This window comes from Sander lucioperca, chromosome 9 (assembly GCF_008315115.2).
Source record: "Sander lucioperca isolate FBNREF2018 chromosome 9, SLUC_FBN_1.2, whole genome shotgun sequence".
NCBI classification, from domain to species: domain Eukaryota; kingdom Metazoa; phylum Chordata; class Actinopteri; order Perciformes; family Percidae; genus Sander; species Sander lucioperca.
The window spans coordinates 29,773,757-29,794,553 of NC_050181.1; the positions used below are offsets into that span (position 1 = coordinate 29,773,757).

General features: G+C 42.4%; 2 protein-coding genes across 2 annotated transcripts in view; both read left to right on the forward strand.

The window, feature by feature from the left end:
- The window catches only part of LOC116064080, a 272,833-nt gene extending 253,538 nt beyond the window's left edge, over positions 1–19,295 (forward strand). The window contains exons 4-5 of the mRNA XM_036005446.1: positions 18,902–18,945; positions 19,056–19,295. Of these exons, the coding sequence (XP_035861339.1) occupies positions 18,902–18,945; positions 19,056–19,169 (158 nt within the window). The 3' untranslated portion in view covers positions 19,170–19,295. The remainder of the gene's footprint in view (positions 1–18,901; positions 18,946–19,055) is intronic.
- Positions 1,640–3,213, forward strand: LOC116064092. Its single transcript, XM_031319151.2, has 4 exons — positions 1,640–1,742; positions 1,879–2,583; positions 2,740–2,865; positions 2,944–3,213. The coding sequence occupies exons 1-4, from the start codon at positions 1,688–1,690 to the stop codon at positions 3,048–3,050; spliced, it is 993 nt and encodes a 330-aa protein (XP_031175011.1). The 5' UTR covers positions 1,640–1,687; the 3' UTR covers positions 3,051–3,213.
- Positions 19,296–20,797: the final 1,502 nt, after the last annotated feature.

Sequence of the window (20,797 nt, forward strand, 5' to 3'; positions counted from 1 at the left end):
CCGACCAGAATGAATGAAGCAAACTCACGGGGTGAATAAAAAGGCTTACAGTTTATGATGAAATATTCCAGGTCAGGAGAACAGTGCTGCTGGGTCACTGTCACATCGTTGCACCAGCCGCTGTTGATGTAGAAACAGATTCCTCCACCTTTAGTTTTGCCGGAGAGGTCCGTGTCTCTGTCCGCTCTGAAAAGCTGGAAGCCTGCCAGCTGCAGCGCAGAGTCCGGTATTAATCCACAAAGCCACGTCTCCGTGAAGCACAAAACAGCAGATGAAGAAAAGTCCCTGTTTCCCCCCAACAGCAGTTGTAATTCCTCCAGTTTGTTGGGCAGTGAGTGCACGTTAGACAGGTATCCCGGTAACGGTGTGCGTAATCCTCGCTGGTGGAGACGCACAAGCGCACCGGCCCGTTACCCTCTCCTCCGGCGCCTCGCTGCGTGAGCAAAGGTGAGCGCACCTTTGACCAGAATGTCCAAAATTTCCAGTGAAATTTTATTATTTTTTATATATCATATATTTTATATATTCTTTTCCATTTTCGATAATATTTCTGCCAGCTATGTGTGTCATCATTTGTTAAACATGGCACAGGAAGGTTTTCAATCGACTTCAGCATTTGTATTTAATGTCCAAGTTTGCTTCATTATGCCTTGTACAGTATATATTACTGTATTGGTTACAGTTTGGCCTTTCTACATCCCAGTCACTCTGAAACCTGTTGGCCCTTACCCCTATGTTCTTGTTTTTTGTATCTTTTTTAGTGCAATTGGCTTTGTGGTTTTCTACAGGATGTAACAGTGTTTGCACTCTCACATACTATAGATGCTCTTAAAGACAAAAGACCACTCAAACATCCCTCCACTTCAAATATGACAGGAAAAGAAAAGTATGTATGTATGTATGTATGTATGTGTGTGTGTGTGTGTGTGTGTGTGTGTGTGTGAGGGGGGGGGGGGGTGACGCGGTTATTTGAAACACGATGACATCCCCAAACTTTATGTATCTGACATGTCTGTTTTGGGGGGAAATGGGTGAGTTGTGTTTTTGTAATTCCAACTTTTATGGAGTATGGTCACTCCTCATATAAATGGTTCAAATATTTTTTTCAATTACTGATGGATATGTCACATAAAAGTAATTGTGCATTTGCTTTGTCTCTTATTTCACACCAGCTCAGTCAAATAATCTGAAATTCTCCTCATTTCATCATCAAGAGAGAGTGGGTTTGTATCAGCTAATGTGAGTGAAAGTTTGCTGTGTTGATATTGACATGTTGATATACGTGCAGATCTTTTAATGTGCATTTGCACTATATTTGTTCAATTTGCACTTGTACTTTTTTAAAGTGTTAATGTTATTCATTAAAATCTGGCAATTAATAATGACCTGTTGTAATATATGATCTGTTAATTGCCAAATGTTAAGGACGACTAAGCCCTACTGTATGTTATTAGTGTTAACATTATCATAAAACCACACTGATTTATGAATCAATATCTTTAGGACTGTAACCAAAGACACCATGAATGGTAAACCTGTATCTCTACAGTGGCAGTGAGCATGTGATCAAGTTTCCTAAATAGGATGTACAGAGTCACTTCTGGTTGGCCAATCAAATGCATCCTTGTCTCTGAAGAGTGGAGACAAAATGTAGATTCTTTTCATTCAGCACGACAATTTGAACACGATGACATCTCCAAAGTTTCTCTTCTATCTGATGTGTTTGTTCTTCGGAAAAGTTGGCGAGTTGTCTTTTTTGTGACTGCAAGTTTGAATTTGTTAAGCCACTACTCATGACATTAGTTATAGAATAGATATTCAGTTATGTTTTTCGCGTGTTAATAAGGTGCATTTGCTTTGTCTCTCCTATCACTACAGCTCAGACGACTGATCCAAAATTCTCCTCATCTCTTCATCAACAGAGTGGTTTTGTAACAGCTAAAACTGGGGATGACTTCACTTTGAGATGTTTCTATGAAGGTGATGTTGCTTTAAGGTTTCACTGGTATAAGCAAACTCTGGGACAGAAACCACGGCTCATCTCTACTTACTACAAGTATGAAAGAAATGGAATATTTCATGATGAATTCAAAAACAATCCACGCTTCACATTGGATACTGAAACAGGTAAATATCATTTGAAGATCACAGATTTGCACGTTTCAGACTCAGCTACCTACTACTGTGCAAGTTATTCATTATCTATTGAATTTGCGGAGGGAACCTTAGTCAATGTAGAAGGTTCAGGTTTGAAGGTGGCAGCTACGGTCCATCAGTCAGCATCTGAGAGCATCCAGCCAGGAGGCTCTGTGACTCTGAACTGTACAGTACACACTGGGACCTGTGATGGAGAACACAGTGTTTACTGGTTCAAGAAGTCGGAGGAATCTCAGCCAGGACTCATTTACACCCATGGAGGCAGGAATGATCAGTGTGAGAGGAAACCCAACACACAAACACACACCTGTGTCTACAAGCTGCCGATGAAGAGTCTGAATCTTCCTCATGCTGGGACCTACTACTGTGCTGTTGCCTCATGTGGACACATTCTGTTTGGGAACGGGACCAAGCTGGAGTTAGAAGGTAAGGCACTTTTCTAGCAGACATCAATTGATAAGTAGGTTCCAGATTTAAGGCTTTGTCTTTGGGGAGTTTTTGTTGTAGCAGAGGTTGTCTCATCTAAACACAGAGTGATATAAAAGCTGCTCTGTAGTGTCTCTGATGTCCGTCTCTCTACAGATGAGATGTACTCTCCTGTCTTGGTGTATTTCTTGAGTGGAACATCGACATTCACCACCATCCTGAGTGTTTTACTGGCTTTCTTAATGTGTATGATGAACAACAGAAACCGCTGCCTGTGTGCAGGTTAGTAGTACTGTTTGTATCTACAGCATGTACTCACTGATCATGGCATGGTAGTGAGTTTTTCTTTCTGTTTTTCAGAGTCTCAAGCAAGATTTTCAGATAGCTCTAAAACAAAGATGAACGCATCAAAGATGCAGAGAGACGACACCTGGAGTGAATGTGTGTACTTTAGTGTGAAGCAGTAGAGCTGGCCATGTTTAATCTCTGTCTCTGTGTAATACATGACACGTGTGTGTGTGTCACTTTAACCGTGTAATGTAGCCGTTTTGTAAATATGATTTAAACATTTTTACTCTGTATTGCTAAAGCCTCATCTTGCAGTAATCTCATTGAACAAGCTTTTCTTAAGACATAACATGAATCTCACTATATGTCTAAATCATTGTGTGTGTAAATGAATACTGCTTGTTAAAAGTTGATGATGCTGTGTTGAGCTAATGTGACACTTTGTATCAGGGCTCTGCAATTAATCCAATTTTGATCACGATTTCAGCTCCCAACGATCACAAAAACAATGTAACCAAGAAAAACATATATGCAAATTACATTTAGCAAGTAAACTGTTTTTATGTCTTGTCCCGCTATTTGAACATTTAAGAATATTTTTATATTGTTTATTTTAAGGGGAATTCAAAAAGTTCAATAGGAAAGGTATTAATGTGTGTTTGTGTTTGTGTGTGTGTGTGTGTGTGTGTGTGTGTGTGTGTGTGTGTGTGAGAGAGACATTCAATAGTAGCCGAGTCTCCGAGCTTTCTGCCACACCTGAAATATACAGACAGGATATAAATATATATGTGTGTGTGTGTGTGTGTGTGTGTGTGTGTGTGTGTGTGTGTGTGTGCTCAAAAAGTTCAACAGGAAAAGTATTAAGGGAAATTTCACAGTTCTTGGTGTTTTCACTGTTGACTTGTATAAGTGTTACACTGTTTTTTAAGTTCAATAAATGCAACATCCTTCCAAAAGTCAATGGGTAATCGTGTTGAATATAACCGTGATTTTAATATTGACCAAACTAATTGTGTGTGTGTGTGTGTGTGTGTGTGTGTGTGTGTGTGTGTGTGTGTGTGTGTGTGTGTGTGTGTGTGTGTGTGTGTGTGTGTGTGTGTGTGTGCCAACAACCACAAAAGGTTATCTTCAAGTGGGGTAACGAAAATGTAAACTGCTATACAAAACCAAACTGACTCAAGCTTTATGTGTTTTATACCAAAAATGAGTTGGATGAAAACCAGTAAAATCATATTAAGATAAATATAAGTCTACTTTAAACTGCTCTGTGGTTTCCAGGTAAGATCACCTCAGATGGTTCTCAGAAGCCACGTTGGAAGGAAGCCACATTTTCACAGAGAGGCATTTAGAGAAGTAAAGAGTACTGCTTCTGTACAGAGCAGAGATGTTGTGGTTGACCTTTTCAGAAGTAAACAACGCAGACGAAAGAAACGTCATTGTATTGGGGGTGGGGGAGCAGACACTCTGACAGCACCTTTAAAGCTCTTATTAACATGTTTCTCTTATTTGTTAAGGATTTGATCAGATGTGTCTGTAAATGGTGGTTTTCAATAAATATGTAAAGAATGTATGGAATTTTACAATTGCCTATAACTTTGAGGGGACCGGTGTTACGATCCAAACCACATCTTTTTTTCTAATCTTAACTAGAAGGTTTGGTGTCTAAACTAAACTTTCGTCACCCACGAAGGTCAACTTTCGTTGGCTAAACTCAACTGCAACGGCCGCTAAAGCGACCGGCACCTCACTGTAATTTTGTAGTTTATCATACGGATTGTTGTGCATACATTTTCGTACGATATCATAAGATCCCGCTCATAAGATTGCGTTGAGCTGTGATATGTACTCAATGCAACGGTGTTTGCAGCTGCTTGGAGGATCCCATCACACACAGATAAAACACACACACATACACACACACACACACACACACACACACACACAGATCAAATGTAATGCCTTATCTAAGCATGGCTCCATATTTGCCAGACTGCCCGATAACATAGCTGTTTTACTCATCACTGGCCTGAACAGTGCAGTGACGCTCTTTGTTTGACAGAATTGGACAGAACTGCCAAAACAACATAGGAAGCCTAGGCCTTGCTGTATCTTGGTGTCCCCGCCTTTATGACCCAACAGCAGATACTTATCATGATCAAAATGTTCGATTTGCGTAGCTTGATTGCCATGAGTAAAAAGTAAAATGGTCCAACAACGGCAAATGTCTAGCATTGTGATCATGAGCAGCAAAACATGACATGACGTGATATGTGTGTGTGTGACATTATTATCAGACTCCCACAGTATAACTCCTTTAAAAATAGCAGACTCACAGTGATCAGTTAAAAAAAATGTTGTCAATGCAGCACAACCAGAGTTAACATTTTATTCTAAGCATTCACTTTCTTGCCTACATTACCCAAAATGCAACTCATTCCTTGTCAGCAAGGCAACAGCTGTTTACAGACCTATGTTACCCATTATGCAACTCTGTTCATTGTTACCAAGGCAACAGCTGCCTATATGTTGCATCATAGAAATAGAATGCAGTGATGTCACATCCTGTACATGTGCCTTTCATGTCAACATTCTAAGTGACCCATTCTACCTTCACCAAGATCAAAGTTCTCTGTTAGAAGGTTGATTGACAGGCGATCTCTCACTGAGTACTGAGAATCTCATCACGGTTTTACTGTGCTGCGTTGATTATCATCTCTTCAACACCGACAATACAGCTTGCTTCTGTATTTCTGTGCTAAACAGAGAAGTATTTTTCAGCGATAAGCTTTAAGAGAGCAGAACACAAGTTGCAACCAAAACATGGTCCTTCCTCTGGAGTCCTTGAAGAACGACACCATGGCCCTCGGCCAGGAACCGACAGTTATGGTTAGCAACCAGGATGAAATGAGTGTGAGCCTACAGGCCATCACGCAACAGCTTAAGAGCCTGCGCCACCAAATTCACAAGCGCCAGAGACAGTTCAATGGCTGGGAAAATTTGGAGGAAATGTTCACCACAGGGAAGGCTGAGGAAAAAGCTGCAAAGAAGAAATGTGACTACCTTCTAAAAGAAGTGAGGGAGCTCAGCGACAAGGTCCAAAATTACAGCACTATTGAGGCTTTGTGTAAAGAAACAAAAGCTTCAAATGTGGCGATGGATCTGCAGCGTCAAACTCTGCAACAAACAGTTAGCGATCTCAAAAACCGGCTCAACAACTTTGATGAAGTGAAAGAAGAATATGAGGCTGTGAGACAAGAGCACGAGGAGCTGCAGAGTGAGATTCACTACCTGCAGAAAGAACTCCAAAATGAGACCAGTGTGGACATAATGTGTGCTGGATTAAAACGGCAGACAGAGGCAATGAGCCAGCAAAACGCCGCCCTGCAAAGCCAACTCCTGGAGCTGAAGGAGAGGCATCAGCAATCCTACAACGATGCAAAAGCCGAGAAAGAGGCGATTAGCCAGCAGAATGAGGCTTTGCGACATCAGATTCACGAGATGCGCGAAGAGATCGAGAATAATAACGATTTGGAGGAAGAGGTAGAGGCAGTGAAGGCATTAAATGAACACATGAGCTGTGAAAATGACGCCTTGCTGCAGGAACTCCAGGCTCTCAAAAATAAATCAGCCAATTTAAACATCTGGCGTGACATGTACAAGGAAACATTGGACCGCGTGGGCGTTCTGAAGAAAGACAACGATAATTTGAATCAGCAAATCCAATTCGTGAAGGACCAACTCATGATTAAAAGATATTTAAAGAACAGTTATGTAGACCTGGAAGCTGAAGAGAAAGTTCAGCAGGCACAAAACCGAGCCCTGGGTAAAACCCATTCTGATGTTTTTAAGAAGCTTCTGAATGAACCAGACTGGAAGTACAAATACGACGTTCTGAAACAACAGACAGACAACTTGACGCTCCAGAACAACAAAGCCATGGAGGAAATCCAAAATTTTAATGAAAACCTCAGAGTTTTGAATGCCTTTCAGGCGAATTATAAAGCACTGAAGGCAGAGAAAAAAGTTCTCATGAACCACAACAACACTCTGCAGAAAGAACTACAGAAGCTGGAGAAAAAGTTCTCCAAAGAAGAAACTCTGGAGGAAAGAAACAATGACTTGAAGTCAGAGAACGAAGCTGTGAGCCAAGAAAACAGAGCTCTGCAGCTTAAAGTTCAGGAGCTCGGCGACGCACTCCGAGGTGAGAGTGTTTGGGCCAATACATATGATTCCCTGAAAGTGGAGAAAAACTGCTTGAACCGGCTGAATAAAGCCCTTCATAAAGAACTACAGAAGGTTACTAAAAAGGCCGACAAAGAAAAAGCTCTGGAGGGGAAGTGTACAGCGATGAGGTTGAAGACAGAGAACAACCGCAGACAACAGGACTCCCTGAAAGAACAAATCAGCGCCCAGATGTGATACTGTGGTGTCATATTTTAGTAGCATGGAGTCCCCCACCCCAAACACACTTTCTTAATTTGGCAAATATTCCATGCAGTGATTGCATGGATTTACTCTAAGTCCTCTGGTTCCCTCCCACACCTAAAAACATTCCTAACGTGGCCTCCATTCCTAAAAAGTTCATCAATTCCTGCAGTGACTGCATGGGTTTACATATAGTTTCCTCCCTCAACAATCTTCTTAATTTGGCTATTCATTAATAAAAAAAAATAAATCAATATACAGTTGTTGTAAGTGTCATGTGTAAATATAAATTAAGTGTCTTAAGTTTTGATCGGTCTCTCCTTATGTACTGTCAGAGGTCGACTTTAACAGCTCAGAAACACACTTAACATTGTTTTATCATCTTTATACTTTATGACTGTTTTCTGTTTGGGGTTTTCGAGTCCCCAGCTGTAAAACTTTAAATAAAAGTTAAATGAATACATAAGTCTAATTGCATTAACGGTACTTGGGTTTTATGACGTTCTGTTTTTAGAAGGTCAGAAGAAAATAAACCTAACCACAACCCTTTCTCAAAAAAATTTGTTTCTCATACTCTGAGAGAGAAGTCTACTTTAGTAGCACCAACATATGCCGCTAGCCTGGTTGACACCAGACCCTTCTCAGTTGTAACTGAGAGTGGGTCTGGGCAAGGTTCTTTCACACGTCACCAACGGACGCCACTCAAATGCCTCTGGGAGCAATGGATAGTCCTTCAACCAATCAGACCAACGATCTGGGTGACGTAGCAGCGACTGCGGCATCAACGGGTTGCTGCCCTTCGGTGGCCAGCATGTTGAATGTAAACAAAAAGCTGCTCGCCGTCGCTGCGCTATCGTCATCGTGTAAAGCCCGCCTCAACGGTGGTGAATGGTGCCTCGATTTGGAAGAATTGGAAATGGGCTTGAATGGGCTCTTGGTCAGACTGACTTGCAGAGCAGATCTCAAAATTGCCGGAAGTTCGTCAGGGTTTTCCCAGGCTAATATGCTGCTATATTCAAGGTTTTTACAGAGGGGTTTGTGCTTTTGTCATCCAAAGCTTGATTTATATAACATTTTATTCATAAAAACATGGCAAAAAAAGGATTTTTTTCAAGGCCTGTGTTAGTATTTTCTGATTCATGGAGTGATAAAAAGATATCCAAAATGACCTAAAAACCTTTGACCAATGTGTCAACAACATGAAACAAGAATTCATCCAATGTTCACATTGCTGTTTTAGAAATGTATGCAAATGATCACATATTTAATTAGATAATGCTTAATGTGCATATTAAAGACTACAATTTCAAAAAGCTTGTAATAATAAAAATTGAATTAATGCAAGTTGTCAACAGGGAAAGTGTAATGGTGATATGTATTATCTTTACCCTATTCTTGTGTAGTGCCTTGCTCTAAAAAACCTGACAATAACGTAACATTCATATAGACAAGAGTGTGGTATTAATCTTCTCAATTAATTCTCAACAAAAAAGCAAATGCAAATCTTTTTCAAATTTTCCAAATGTTCCTTCAAGCTGTCTGTTATCAGAAATTGCATTTATTAGGAGTGAGTCCACACAAATTACAAAAAGCACAATTCATTGTTTACATCAAATGGTATCTAGTCATGTAAATGAATCGATGTGTCCCAGTTTTGCAATATTACTCTCTTAAGATTTCTGCCTTGCACGCAATGCAATAAGGGGGGAAAAGAATAATTTATTTAAAAAAAACAGGAGAAGCATGTATTTAAAAAAAAGTGTTCCTGTTACAGGTTTAAGTGGAAGTACTTTGTACTGAAAAATAGTCCCTCTAAAAAACTAGGGTCACTGTTTTCGGAAAAAAGAGATGCAGCGAGGGTTTTTTCTTTCTAAAATGTTCGTTGGGGTTGTGACGCTCAAAAAAAAAAAAATTGATCCTCTGATTTACAGAGGCATCTGTTGCCAAGTAACAGTGAAAACATACTGGAGCGTCTGTGGATTTCTTGCCTGAGACGCGAGCGTATGTGTCAAGCCAAGCAGGTGATCACACACAGGAAGACCACAGTTCAGCCGGATACTTTACAACAAATTTACATTTAAAATAAAACACCTAGATTCATGGTGATTTTGGTTGTCTTGACTTCTCACAGCGAGACACACGATCAGGCACACGGAGATAGAGACCCACACACACAGGCTACAATTACCACAGTTTTCCCAACACATCCTGTCTCTTTCTATCGGAGAGAGAGAGATTTTTTGGGCCTCATGTGACGGACCAGAGTTGCAATTCCACCGCTTGTTCGCTATTGTTCAATTTGCTTCAAAGCCCGTCACACTTCCTGGGGGCCTCAGGCATAGCAGCATCTTGACCGCAGTGACTTAAGATTATGTAGGATGAGAGCGCCAATGATAGTGAGTAGTTTTACATACTGAAAATCTGCGTAAGTAGGGGTGGGGGATAGATCAAACAACATAGGGACTTTCACCCAGGAGACCGGGGTTCTTGTCCCTACTTGTCCCACGTGTCACTTCAAAGTATGTTTTAACCTAAACAACACGGGACTATCACCCAGGAGGCCAGGCTTCGTGTCCCATTCTTATCTTGCGTGTCACTTAAAGAAAACTGTTTAAACCCCACCCATGACCTTTACTTACCCTAAGTGGCTTTACCCTGGGTAAGTCCAGACTCAGAGAGTTCAAAAGCTATGCCAAAGGTTCCTGTCCAGGTGCTTTGAAAAATGACAGCAAGGGGTTCTGACGAAGCGCAGAAAGTTAAAAAGTAATGCCAAGAGGAGTTGGGATCGAGAATGTGTTAGTTAGATTTGCACCACGTCTTTCTATGACCAGTCTTAAGTGTTTTTCATTTTCTTTTTTTTCACAGACTACTGATACAGTAACCTATGCAGCTGTGTGTTCGGCCCCTAGACGCCTCCCCACCAGACAAGCTAGAGGGAAATACTGTGGAGACTCTGTAGTTTATTCTAACATTAGACACTGTCAACAGAACCGACAGGTGGAAAGACAGACAAACCAGGGAGAATGAAGACTGAAGGAGTAGGAATGCCTAAATGTACATCTTTACACAAGTTTGAAATATGACCAAAGACCGGTTCATAGGTATGAAATATAAAGAAATCTGTTAGTTAAAGCTGCACTCAGCCCAGAGCCGTCGCAGGTGGGGTGCGAGGCCCTGTGCGAACTTCACATGCGAGGGCCTACTTGTTGACATATACCATGCATGCACAAGAATCACTGTCAACCCGCACGGGGACGACCCATAATTCCAACAGCTATATAGTCATAGCCTGTGTGTGTGTTTGTGTTCACATGTGCCTTGCTGTGTTAAATGTGGACGCCCTCTGTCCATGGTGCTGAAATACGTACCAAAATAGATGCAAGGCATTGTCAAAGATAGTTGTATTTGTATTCTGGTGTTAAGAGATACCAGACTATTTAGCTGTCAAAATAATAAGCAGTCTGATGTATGGAATAGCAGCCCAGCTGCATGTCACTTTATGTTCTTTCTACAGCTTTATACAGTATAGCGTCTGACTTACCATGCTGAATTTGCGGCACTTGTGACACGGGATCACGGGACGTTTCGTGTTGTTTCAGCAGAGTAGCTAAATATTTCCAATAAATATTGCCCTCATTAGCAAGTTATTGTTTTGATTTTTTCTTAACACCCGATCGTGTTTGCAAAATCTGTCGCTCTCTCCTGAAGCTGTTTCTCCTTGCTCGCACTCTGGCTGGGCGCCTGATGTAACCATGGTAATATGGTTACATCATAAATCCAATAACATGCTTCTGTGACAAGGAATTAATAAAGGATTATAATTCAGTAAACATTTATTGTTGGGCATGCTTTCTGAAGAAATAACTAAATCAACTGCAGAGGCCGAATTTGTCAGGAGGGAATATGGAATGAATGCTGTACTGTATTGTAATAAAGAAAATAATTTGGGCTTCAATGACTTTTTAATCAACCATCAGCACGTCCATGAAACTTTCCATAGAGACTATTTCTTTAGTGTAAACAAGTTCCATTAAAGTTGTTAACAACTAGATCTGTGGAATAACAAAACTAATGTTTGAAAGCTTTTAGCAACACAAACAAATATATATTTCCCCTTCACATGTAGGATCGATGGTGGCACCACGAATCATAGATCCGCGTAATTTAAAGTCCAAGCAGATAAAACCCAAACTACATGGCATACTGTTGGGGTGTGTGGAGCAATATGGGATTGTAATTTAAGCAAGCTGGCCCTTCAATGTAGTATAGCATAGTATAAACCGAAGTAGACAAAAGACGATAGAAGGGAACAATATATGATTACTCCAGCATCCCTTGCACTCTGCTCTATTGCACTACAATCTCACAAATGTCATTGTTATATGTATGGATGCACCATCTACACATGTACATAAATGTTTTACCTTTGTTCAGCTTTGTTCTTGTTTTATGTACATTCAAAGCAGCGAAAATCATATTCCTTGTCATATTCCTTGTATGTCTACACATACGTCATACCAATAAATCTGATTCTGACTGTGACAGCTTTTTTAAATATTAGTGCTTCACTGAATAAGTGAGGACATCACCAGGGGTGAGTTTTTCTAAAGAAAGACAAAAGTAAATAGTTACTATTTATGCTAGCAACAGAATAAAAGTCACATTGCTCGACATTACTCTGGAGTTGCAGAGCCTTTTATTCACCCACTGGAAGCTTCTCAGAAGACATCAAACAGAAAGAGCAGAGCTTACAACACAAAGGAATCAAACTACAGTACTGTATGTGAAGAAAAGAGGTTCAGCTGGACACTTTGGTGTCAAACGTGCAGTCTAGGCTGCAAAGGGAATTGAGTGTGTGCCAAAAGAAAGCAAACAAACTGTAATACCCAGCATTGCAGACACAGGTAGAACATGTTCAGAAATCCCCTCTGGTCTATTTATACCCTTAAGCGGAGGGTGCAACCTTTAAATTAGCCAGCTCTCTACATTTGACTGTTGTTCTGACTCCTGTGGTGAATCGTGTGTGAACTAGTGAGAACAGGTTTCCGCTGGTGGAAACTTCAGTCCTATACTTGAACACAGGAAGACCGGCCAGTGGCCAGCGGGCCACAGCGTGCAGCGGCTCAGACAGAAGCCGAGAGCAAACAAGAATTCAGCTGTGTGATATGAGGGTCATGTCGTAAATGCAGATAATCTCACAAAGAAAGGAGGGAATGGTTCACACTGCAATAATGCAATGGGAAGTAAAATAGCAGAGTACCATCTTATGTTAACTTGTACTCCCCCTGAGAGTGAAGATCTCCTTAATTCATTGCCTGCAGGAGTTCACACCAAAAAAAAGACACATGTGTAGCGTACGTCCTTAACGGTCAACTGTCAGCCAATCTCTGTGTGGATACTTGCATAATCACCAAGGAAAACATTGCAAACAAGTTGGGATGAACATTATGCATCTTTATGTACATTGCTTAGTTTATTATTTTATACATTTATTTATTCTTGTTTCTTTTGGGGTTATTTTTCTTGTCAGTTTTGATTTTTTTATTTTGCGGATTTTACATTTTCAACTATGTGTTGCCAAATCACAAAAGTGATCCTTTTCTGACGGGTTGGGCGGTGTGGATTGGATCTCATAAGGCCGGTTACACACTGGATGCGTCGCGCGAGCGTGGCGTTTCTGTTGCGTCTCAGAAGCGTGGCGGCTGCGTGGATTTTTCTGTGTCCTACACACCAGAAGCGCGTGTGACGCGGCGCTGCTCCTGCTGCTAGGTACAGGGAGGGCTGATCTCGGGACATAGCGCCGACACATTCAAAGTCTGAAAAATGGGTAAGTGGGCTGTCTGTTTATAACAACTTTGTGTAGCTGAACCGTCACTCAGAACACACACTACGTTGTTATTGTAGCCTATTCTACCCTTATATATATATATATATATATATATATATATATATATATATATATATATATATATATATATATATACATATACATGCATGTTCGATGTATGGGGAGAGAGTTGTTAAACTTAAAATAAATATATAGCCTACTGATTTGATTAAAGTAAGACAACGTTGGCAGTATTGACTGCAAAATATGTTACAGAATATTTCGTTCTGTATGACAGGTGCTATATTTGAAAATCTTTTCTCTGAAATTTTTTATTACATTTATATCTACATTGATGTCAAAACCTAGAGACTTTCAAACATCAAGATGTCATTTATTAATATGCATTTGTGTCTAAATGACATATAAACATATTTTCCTATTCTATTTTGCATGGAAACGCTTCCAACACGCTCGCGTCTCGCGTGAAAAATAGGCGTCGGTTCTATTTCTAGCAGGCACGCGTCTCAGGCGCGTCTCACGCAGGCAGTGTGTAAGCTCTAACCTGTTAACATGGGAGCTGAAATAAAAACGGACACACCGCGCGGCTGACACGCTCACGCGATGCATCCAGTGTGTAACCGGCCTAACGGGTCGGGTGAGTGCGGGTGTTAAAGAACTCTGACCGGCGCATCACTAGTATGTACCTATCTATGTGAACACACTTTCACGTGTCAAACCCTGCATGCTGTACATTTTTAGTAGACCCCAATGTAGAATATTTAACAGTCGTCTATTTCTAGTTGTAAATGACCGTTAAGCCTTTCATTTGTTGCTAAAAATGGCCTCTTCCAACAACAGTGATTACTTACTTTGTGTTTGGACCATGGGAAAAGCCACTAACTGTGGATCAAACAGCAGAATGTCAGAGGAATAACATTTGAAATATGGGGTAAATGTTCTTGAAAATTGTTCCCTCCAATGCTGTATGCCTATGTCTATGTGGCAAGTAGTTACCAATAAGCAATGAGAAGCAGTTACAACAGTTAGTATTTTGTCCACATGCAGTAAATCAGTCACAATATCTTTAAATGCTAGTAGACATAGGCCTCATTGTATATACACACTGTGTGATTTATGTTTCATTGATCAAGGTCAGGTTCAAGCATCATGTTGTCATTACTGTTGTGGATGAGAACACCATTGCCAATGTGGGGGCCACTGAACATGTGTTCACTGTTTCCAAATCTGATTGGCCAATCAAACACAGCCTTCTCTGTGAAGAGTGGAGAACGTACAGAGTTCAACTCATTCCGCACAGCATTTGAAGCACGATGACACCTCCGAACTTTGCTTTGTATTTCACATGTCTGTTCGTGGCGAATCTGGGTAAGTTGTTTTTCTATTGCCTGTGGTTTACTTTAAACTATAACCATATGTTTCCATGCATTCTGCAATACAGATCACAACAGCAACAGTGTATTTGCTTTGTCTCATTTTCTCCTCAGCTCACATTACAACTTTAAAACAGTCTTCATTACATTTTCACTCAGCTAATGTTGGGGAAAGTGTGACTTTTCCATGCGTCTGTGACAATGATGCAATGGCAGTGATGTATTACTGGTATAAGCAAACTCTGGGACAGAAACCAAAGCTGATGTCCAAGTTCTATAGGCATAATGATATCGGAACCTTTCAAGATGAATTTAACAACAATACACGCTTCTCACTGGACAAAGTAAAAGATAAATATCACTTGAAGATTTCAGATCTGCAAATTTCCGACTCAGCGACTTACTACTGCGTAGGGAGCAACTTATATAAAACTTATGAATTTTGTGAGGGCAACACAGTCAGTGTAGAAGGTTCAGGTTTAAACGTCCCAGCTACGGTCCATCAGTCTTCATCTGAGAGCATCGAGCCAGGAGGCTCTGTGACTCTGAACTGTACAGTACACACTGGGACCTGTGATGGAGAACACAGTGTTTACTGGTTCAAGAACTCGGAGGAATCTCAGCCAGGACTAATTTACACCCATGGAGACAGGAATGATCAGTGTGAGAGGAAACCCAACACACAAACCTGTGTCTACAACCTGCCGATGAAGTGTCTGAACCTTTCTCATGAGACCTACTACTGTGCTGTTGCCTCATGTGGACACATTCTGTTTGGAAACGGGACCAAGCTGGACTTAGAAGGTAAGTTACTCTCTAGCTGAGGTTCTCTCATTTGATAAATAGTGATGAAAACTCCTAAAAGAAGGTATCACTAGGTTTCTATTTTTTAAGTCTTTCTTAATACAATACTCAGTTGTAGGCATTAGGAATTCCTGCTCACTGTAATCATTATACTTATGTCTTTACTGACCATGAAGCAGTTCCTTAGTGCTACTCCACAGTGGGAGATAGGGGACAAAATCTACAGTCCTTGTTTCGTGCACATATTCCAAAGTTTAGCCCAAGCCATCATGAGGCTTCAGCATTCTGAGTTAGCCTGATCAAGTGGCTATCTTTGTCTTTGCATTGCATGTAAGAATATTGCTGGTGTTTTGCATCCAACATGCCTACACTTCTCTAGCAAGTATCTCTTCGCTGCAGCTCAGCATGGAAATAATTTCCATGGAAACCCAAAGAGGGGATTTTTTTTTACTAAAACGATTAATATTGGAAGACAAACAAGGGATTTTGTCCCTGAAGAAGGATTCTTCACTGGACGTAAACCGTCCAATATGTCTTTCGATCGGCAACATGGCATCGAGTATTGTATTTGGAAGATACCCACTTTTTTTGTCTAAGTCACACTGCTGAAATGTTTTCTGTCCACTATGCATTACATCAAAATGACTGAAGAGATCTCTTTGTGGCTAGCACACTAGGAGGAAAAATAACCAATAACTTTTCAATGTACAAATGGGCATGGCAGCATGGTTTTCTAAGATATACTTGAAAAAATGCACACCTATCCTATACTCAACTTTGAGAAGACATCCATCCATCCATCCATCCATCTTCTTCCGCTTATCCGGTAACGGGTCGCGGGGGTAGCAGCTCCAGCAGGGGACCCCAAACTTCCCTTTCCCGAGCCACATTAACCAGCTCCGACTGGGGGATCCCGAGGCGTTCCCAGGCCAGGTTGGAGATATAATCCTTCCACCTAGTCCTGGGTCTTCCCCGAGGCCTCCTCCCAGCTGGACGTGCCTGGAACACCTCCCTAGGGAGGCGCCCAGGGGGCATCCTTACCAGATGCCCGAACCACCTCAACTGGCTCCTTTCGACGCGAAGGAGCAGCGGCTCTACTCCGAGCTCCTCACGGATGACTGAGCTTCTCACCCTATCTCTAAGGGAGACGCCAGCCACCCTCCTGAGGAAACCCATTTCGGCCGCTTGTACCTTAGATCTCGTTCTTTCGGTCATGACCCAGCCTTCATGACCATAGGTGAGGGTAGGAACGAAAACTGACCGGAAGATTGAGAGCTTTGCCTTCTGGCTCAGCTCTCTTTTCGTCACAACGGTGCGATAAATTGAGTGTAATACCGCACCCGCTGCGCCGATTCTCCGACCAATCTCCCGCTCCATTGTCCCCTCACTCGCGAACAATACCCCAAGGTACTTGAACTCCTTCACTTGGGGTAAAGACTCATTCCCTACCTGGAGAAGGCACTCCATCGGTTTCCTGCTGAGAACCATGGCCTCAGATTTAGAGGTGCTGATCCTCATCCCAGCCGCTTCACACTCGGCTGCGAACCGATCCAGTGAGTGCTGAAGGTCACAGGCCGACGATGCCATCAGGACCACATCAACCGCAAAAAGCAGCGATGAGATCCCCAGCTCACCAAACTGCAACCCCTCTCCACCCCGACTACGCCTCGATATCCTGTCCATAAATACTACAAACAGGATTGGTGACAAAGCGCAGCCCTGGCGGAGGCCAACTCTCACCTGAAACGAGTCCGACTTACTGCCGAGAACCCGGACACAGCTCTCGCTTTGGTCGTACAGAGATTGGATGGCCCTGAGAAGGGACCCCCTCACCCCATACTCCCGCAGCACCTCCCACAGTATCTCCCGGGGGACCCGGTCATACGCCTTCTCCAGATCCACAAAGCACATGTAGACCGGTTGGGCATACTCCCAGGCTCCCTCCAGGATCCTTGCGAGAGTAAAGATCTGGTCCGTTGTTCCACGACCAGGACGGAATCCGCATTGTTCCTCTTCAACCTGAGGTTCGACTATCGACCGAACCCTCCTTTCCAGCACCTTGGAGTAGACTTTACCGGGGAGGCTGAGAAGTGTGATACCCCTGTAATTGGCACACACCCTCTGGTCCCCCTTTTTGAAAAGGGGAACCACCACCCCGGTCTGCCACTCCTTAGGCACCGTCCCCGACTTCCACGCAATGTTGAAGAGGCGTGTCAACCAAGACAACCCCTCCACACCCAGAGCTTTAAGCATTTCTGGACGGATCTCATCAATCCCTGGGGCTTTGCCACTGTGGAGTTGTTTAACTACCTCAGCAACTTCCACCAGGGAAACTGACGACAATCCCCCATCATCCTCCAGCTCTGCCTCTACCATAGAGGGCGTATTAGTCGGATTTAGGAGTTCCTCAAAGTGCTCCTTCCACCGCCCTATTACCTCCTCAGTTGAGGTCAACAGCGTCCCATCCTTACTGTACACAGCTTGGATGGTTCCCCGCTTCCCCCTCCTGAGGTGGCGAACGGTTTTCCAGAAGCACCTTGGTGCCGACCGAAAGTCCTTCTCCATGTCTTCTCCAAACTTCTCCCACACCCACTGCTTTGCCTCTTTTACGGCAGAGGCTGCAGCCCTTCGGGCCCTTCGGTACCTTGCAACTGCCTCCGGAGTCTTCTGGGATAACATATCCCGGAAAGACTCCTTCTTCAGTCGGACGGCTTCCCTGACCACCGGTGTCCACCACGGTGTTCGTGGGTTACCGCCCCTTGAGGCACCTAAGACCCTAAGACCACAGCTCCCCTCCGCAGCTTCAGCAATGGAAACTTTGAACATTGTCCACTCGGGTTCAATGCCCCCAGCCTCCACAGGGATGCACGAAAAGCTCCGCCGGAGGTGTGAGTTGAAAGTCTGTCGGACAGGGGCCTCCTCCAGACGTTCCCAATTTACCCGCACTACCTGTTTGGGCTTACCAGGTCTGTCCAGAGTCTTCCCACACCCTCTGACCCAACTCACCACCAGATGGTGATCAGTTGACAGCTCTGCCCCTCTCTTCACCCAGGTGTCCAAAACATACGGCCTCAGATCAGATGAAACGATTATAAAATCGATCATTGACCTTTGGCCTAGGGTGCTCTGGTACCAAGTACACTTATGAGCATCCCTATGTTCGAACATGGTGTTCGTTATAGACAATCCATGACTAGCACAGAAGTCCAACAACAAACAACCACTCTGGTTTAGATCAGGGAGGCCGTTCCTCCCAATCTAAGATATACTTTTCTAAGATATACTTGAAAAAATGCACACCTATCCTATACTCAACTTTGAGAAGACATCTAAAAGCTCTAATATTTCCTGGTGTCCGTCTCTCTACAGATGAGGTGGACTCTCCTGTCTGGGTTTATTTCTTGAGTGCAGCTTTAGCATTCACCACCATCCTGAGTGTTTTACTGGCTTTCTCAGTGTACAAGCTGAACAAAAGAAGATGCCAATGTACAGGTAACTGTTACTCTTTGAATCTGACTGCAAGTATTGAGTGCATATTTCATTTAAATAACATGGCTTTCATTTTGTGTGTCACAACCAGAGTGTAATGTAACATTTTCAGCGACTTCTACTCCGAACATAGCGGTATGTATAATTTTCTATCCATCCATCCATGACACCTGCCGTGTTTCACACATCTTTCTTGGGCTGTATCTTTAATAATAGTGATGAACCATTTTATATTTTGTTACCAGTTACACGAAGACAACCTTCATTACGCTGCTTTAAGGGATCACAGCGGCAACACATCAAGAAGACAGAGGGACAGCACCATGACTGAATGTGTGTACTCCAGTGTAAAGCAGTAGAGCTGGACACGTGTCTGTACTTTGTTTCTGAGTACCAAGATATTTGACAAAAGGGTCATTTGAATTTTCCCGAAACATTAAAGCTTATGATTTCAGCAAATTCAATAAGTATAAAGGCTTGCCATGCAATAAACTAAGCTCTTCCACTGAAAAAATAAAAATAAAACACTTGTCTTCTGACTGCCGGAGAGATTCATTGATTCACTGTCATACCACTTGTTGCACAACTTGAAAGAACTACACTCACACCTCTGCGGTGCTGCTTGGCTTAGCTACTGTGAGAGTTTCCACGATTCTAACCAGCCCTGCACCTTTGACATCACATGTCCAGTACATACAGAAGGCCAAAGTTACCACAGAACATTCTTCGTAGGTTGTTTCAGGCTTTACATCAGTACTTCTCAGTTCTCACCTACAGAATAGACTAAGGTGTGTTTGCTCCACTAGTGCAGTGTCCCGGCCGATTACTTGGCCTACTGTATTGCTGCTTGCAGCTTTCTCCAGAGCCATTGTACCCTGAAATAACTCACACAAGGCCCTCATAGCACGTACTATGCAATTCAACTATTGCCAGGGGTATTACCAGAAGTACCAGAAGTATTCAAATCCTTTACTTATGTAAAAAGTACTAATACCACACTGTAAGAAATACGTTGTTACAAGTAAAAGTCCTGCATTGAAAGTGTTACTTAAGTATAAGTATGCGAGTATCATCAGGAAAATATACTAAAGTAATGTAAGTAAATGTATTAAAGGTGCTCTAAGCGACGTCATGCGTTTTTTTAGGCTACAACGTGTTTTGTCACATACAGCAAACATCTCCTCACTATCTGCCAGCTGCCTGTCCCCTGAACACACTGTAAAAACATGTTCTCTGTAGACAGCCCAGGCTCCACAAACACCAACAAAAACAAACTGCGCCAACCTGCACCACCAAACATAACAGTCTTCCAGTGTTACAGCCAATAACCGACAAGAAGGATTTGGGGGTGGTGGTTGTGGGGTTAATGCGCGGAAGCACGGAAGGGAGGGGGAGGGGACGGGATGAAGAGGAGGAGGACTCCGACCTCGGCCCTTTGCTGCATGTCATACCCTCTCTCTCTCCCCTTTCATGTCTTGATCTGTCCTGTCAAATAAAGGCCTAAAATGCCCAAAAAATAATCTTAAAAAAAAAAAAGAAGTGCTATCAGCCAACATCGCTTAGAGCACTAGGTCACTTTACCTGGCAGAGAAATGTTACTGGTTACGTTGCAAACTCAGATTTTACTCACAAAATATTACATTTTCAAATATGATGCATTATTATTTATGAAACTAGCATTATATTAGACTTCAAAGCTGGATATCCACTCGTGCTCATTGAGGGAAGTGAAGAAAAGTTCAGTAATAAGGTTAGTAGGCTATATCCAGCGGTCAGAAACACACAGGTCAAATATGGAGGTATTCATTTCCAAATAGGCGTAATAATCACTGGCAGCCCGCCACGGAATACATGTCTGATTGAGAGCACCTGCAGCTTTTGTTTTTTTTCCTCACACTTTATTGTGCGGTCACTTAGTTTCATTCATATTTATTAATATTCAATGGTGTCCAAACTGCTCCAAATTCCAAACAACAATTTCCCTTGG